At 40.8% G+C, this 3,124-nt stretch overlaps 1 protein-coding gene across 2 annotated transcripts in view; it reads left to right on the top strand.

Moving 5' to 3' along the window:
• Positions 1 to 3,124, top strand: part of LOC101859172 (neuropeptide FF receptor 1) — a 199,631-nt gene that overhangs the window by 189,166 nt on the left and 7,341 nt on the right. For both annotated transcript variants that reach the window (XM_035969742.1, XM_035969743.1), the window contains exon 7: positions 2,869 to 3,053. In XM_035969742.1, the coding sequence (XP_035825635.1) occupies positions 2,869 to 3,053 (185 nt within the window). The remainder of the gene's footprint in view (positions 1 to 2,868; positions 3,054 to 3,124) is intronic.

Genomic DNA, 3,124 nt, shown 5'->3' on the forward strand with positions numbered 1-3,124 from the left:
CTCACTGGAGCTGTATTAGTAGTTGTAGCCGCAACAGCAGCAGCAACAGAAGTTATTATTTTTTTTTTCTTGAGTTTTACGGCGCTCGCATATGAGCGTACAGGACACACTAAACATTTTCAGTTGGTAGAAAATTTTGAATTTTACCCGAGTGGCGGCCGAAGCCTAATCTTATCGATTTTGAACCACAAAGGAATCTTTGACATGCGCAACTTGCACACGGGACCTCAGAGATTTTTCGCCTTTGTCCAAGAAGGCTAGGTATAGATCTTATCTATCAAAAGATAAGGGATGTGGCTGAAGGACAGCAGTTAGAAGGAGCCAAACAGAAGCAGTAGAAAGGCAGCAGAAAGAGTCATGAGCCCAGAGGAGGGGGCAAAAGAGGTGAGGGGGTGGGGGTAAAAAGTGGGGACGAAGGCAGACGACAGAACTTTTTTGGAGAGCTGGAAATGATGTGAAAACAGAAAACTTGAGTCAAAGCAATTCGTCGTCAAGCTGTTTGGAAGTCCAGAAAGCTATATCGTTCTGCAGAGAGCGAGAGAGAACGAGAGAGAGAGAGAGAGAGAGAGAGAGAATGAGAGAGAGAGAGAGAGAAAGAGAGAGAGAGAGAGAGAGAGAGAGAGAGAGAGAGAGAGAGAGAGAGAGAGAGAGGAGGGGGTAGAAAAATATAAAACAAACAAACGATCTCATTCTTTTCAATGTGGGTGGTTGGTGGGTGCTCTGGTGTGGTTTGCTTCTTCTTTCCTATCAAACACCTATCGTCCTTATCTCCCCTTCTTCTTTTTTATCTTCGTTACTCTCTTGTAACATCTCTAATCTTCTGGCGCTCATATGACCTTATGCAGTTGCGAACGCTGTAAAACCTTTACTAAAACTAACAGTTGATTAAAATTTAAAAAAATTTCAAATTTATACCGACGAAATATTTCTCGAGCATGTGCAACTAATACCTCTGATTTAGGAACACCAATGACAGATATTTTTGTTGTAAATTTTGGTTTTTGTACATCTGAACTGCTAGCCGTTGAATGGTGCTATCTTATAAGAGGTCACCTCATGCTAGAAGTAACTCTGGCAGCAACAGCAACAGTAGCAGCTGAAGTTCTCATAGACTTCTACGACTCACAGTAATCCAATAGAGTCTCTGATTCGTCTACGTATAATGATGCACGCAGAGACGCAGAGGTGAAATCTGATTTGATTTCCTTGGGCTAGCCATACCAGTTCGGATAATTGAATATTGATCTTGCTGCTAAATATATTTGTGAAGAAAATAGAAGCCACAATCATTATGGTGTTAATTGGACAACTGCTAATGGATTGCCCTCTTCTCTCTACACTCATAGCCTGCTACACGAACTATAGGGCCTTGTCCATTTCCGTCCTCTGATACCCTTTCTTCCGCTGTGGAGGGAGCTCCTATTTCCTGGCCACATTCCGAAACGGCTCTGAATGACAAGCTCGTAATTTGTGGCGTTGCTTGTCCTTTTCCCTGTTCCGACAAGTTTTTGGGTATTTTTAGACGAAAAAAAGGAAACGCTCGATCCTATCCCAGAAAACACAATTCTTTTAGGAATCAATTCACTACTGGCTCCTCCTGCCCCCTCCCCCATTCCACCCCAGCCAAATCAAATTCCTTTCCCTAAAATATTAAACACCCTCCACCAAACCCCAACCCCCCACCCTCCCGCCCTGCCCCAACAAAACACCACATTTCAAAGAAACGAAAACACAGTGCAGGACGTGTGAACAAAATGATGACCAATTAAAAGGACAATAACTCGGTCATCTTTGCACTAATCACAACACGTTTTTGAGCAAATAAAATCCAGCCAAGGCAATGTCAAATTGTCAAAGTGTGTAAAATCAATTTGTGCGTTCAAGAAATATCAAGTTAAAAAACAATTTTCAGGACGAAGACAGTAAATCATGATGGTCAAATTGGATGGATATCTCCCCGTGCTGAGAAAACTTTGGAGATTAATTTTGATGTTGTTGTTGTTTTCTTTGGGTTTTTTTTTGGGGGGGGGTTATGGTGTTGATGAAGGTCTAGTTGCAGCAGAATAGAGATGCACTCACCACATCAAGAGTGGCCCTTGCATGGTTGCAAAAAAAAAGTTTTGATGTATATCTGTCAAATCCAAAGCTTACAAAAAAGTGGTCATCGAATTTCCCTAACTTTTACCCTGCCCATTATTTCCTTTGGGGTTTTTGACAGTCAAAATTTACGAAAACAACACACAAACAATTAAAGAGTTCAAGCTTAATGTAGAGAACAGGTGGTACAAATAATTGACTTTGGAACTTGCAACAGGATTCTCCAAGATTTTTGGCGCAGTTCGACCTTGTCTGACGAGAAATGGTCAACACCTTCAGCAGCCAATTCCAATTGCCACAACCTTCCATGAGCTTATTTGGCAATGTCAATCTTATATAAATTTGTTTTTCAGTGCACGAATACACATTCTGTTTGCTTGACAATTTTCGAACAAGCAGATTGATTTTCTTCGTATTGACACAGTTGACTTCTCCAAGGACAATTTTTTTCTTTTATCAGTTTCAAGTTTTGTTGAAATTGGCCCTAAGCGTCATTGCCCTTTAAAATAGGTTTTGTTTTGTACAAACCCTCGTTATTATAAAAACAAATGTTGTAATAAAAAACAAAACAAAAACTAAAACAAACCCCCCAGAAAATCAATAAACAAACCTATTTTGAAAAGAATATTATGTTACAACCCCCCCCAAACAAAACAAAGCAAAACAAACTACAAAACGAAACAAAAACAAACAAACGAAACAAAACAACCCTACCCAAAACATGTGAATCTCCGAATATAACGTCAATGTCTGTATTTTTCTCCTTCTCAGGCAGCGCACGTAGACGCAGCAAAACCACACGCATGCTTGTGGCAATCTCTCTGACATACATAGTGACCACTCTACCCCTGGTCGTGCTCACCATTACAGTGTACGTGCTCACTCTGAAGGTCAAGGGGAACCCAGCACTTGCGGTGACTCTGTATGGGACGGTGCCGTGGCTACACTTTTTGCAGGCATGTTGTTAGAATAGTCTGAGTAGTTGTGTCGTAGCGAGTGCACGTGTCTTATTATTATTATATAATAT

This window comes from Aplysia californica, unplaced genomic scaffold (assembly GCF_000002075.1).
Source record: "Aplysia californica isolate F4 #8 unplaced genomic scaffold, AplCal3.0 scaffold00177, whole genome shotgun sequence".
Classification (NCBI taxonomy): Eukaryota; Metazoa; Mollusca; class Gastropoda; order Aplysiida; family Aplysiidae; genus Aplysia; species Aplysia californica.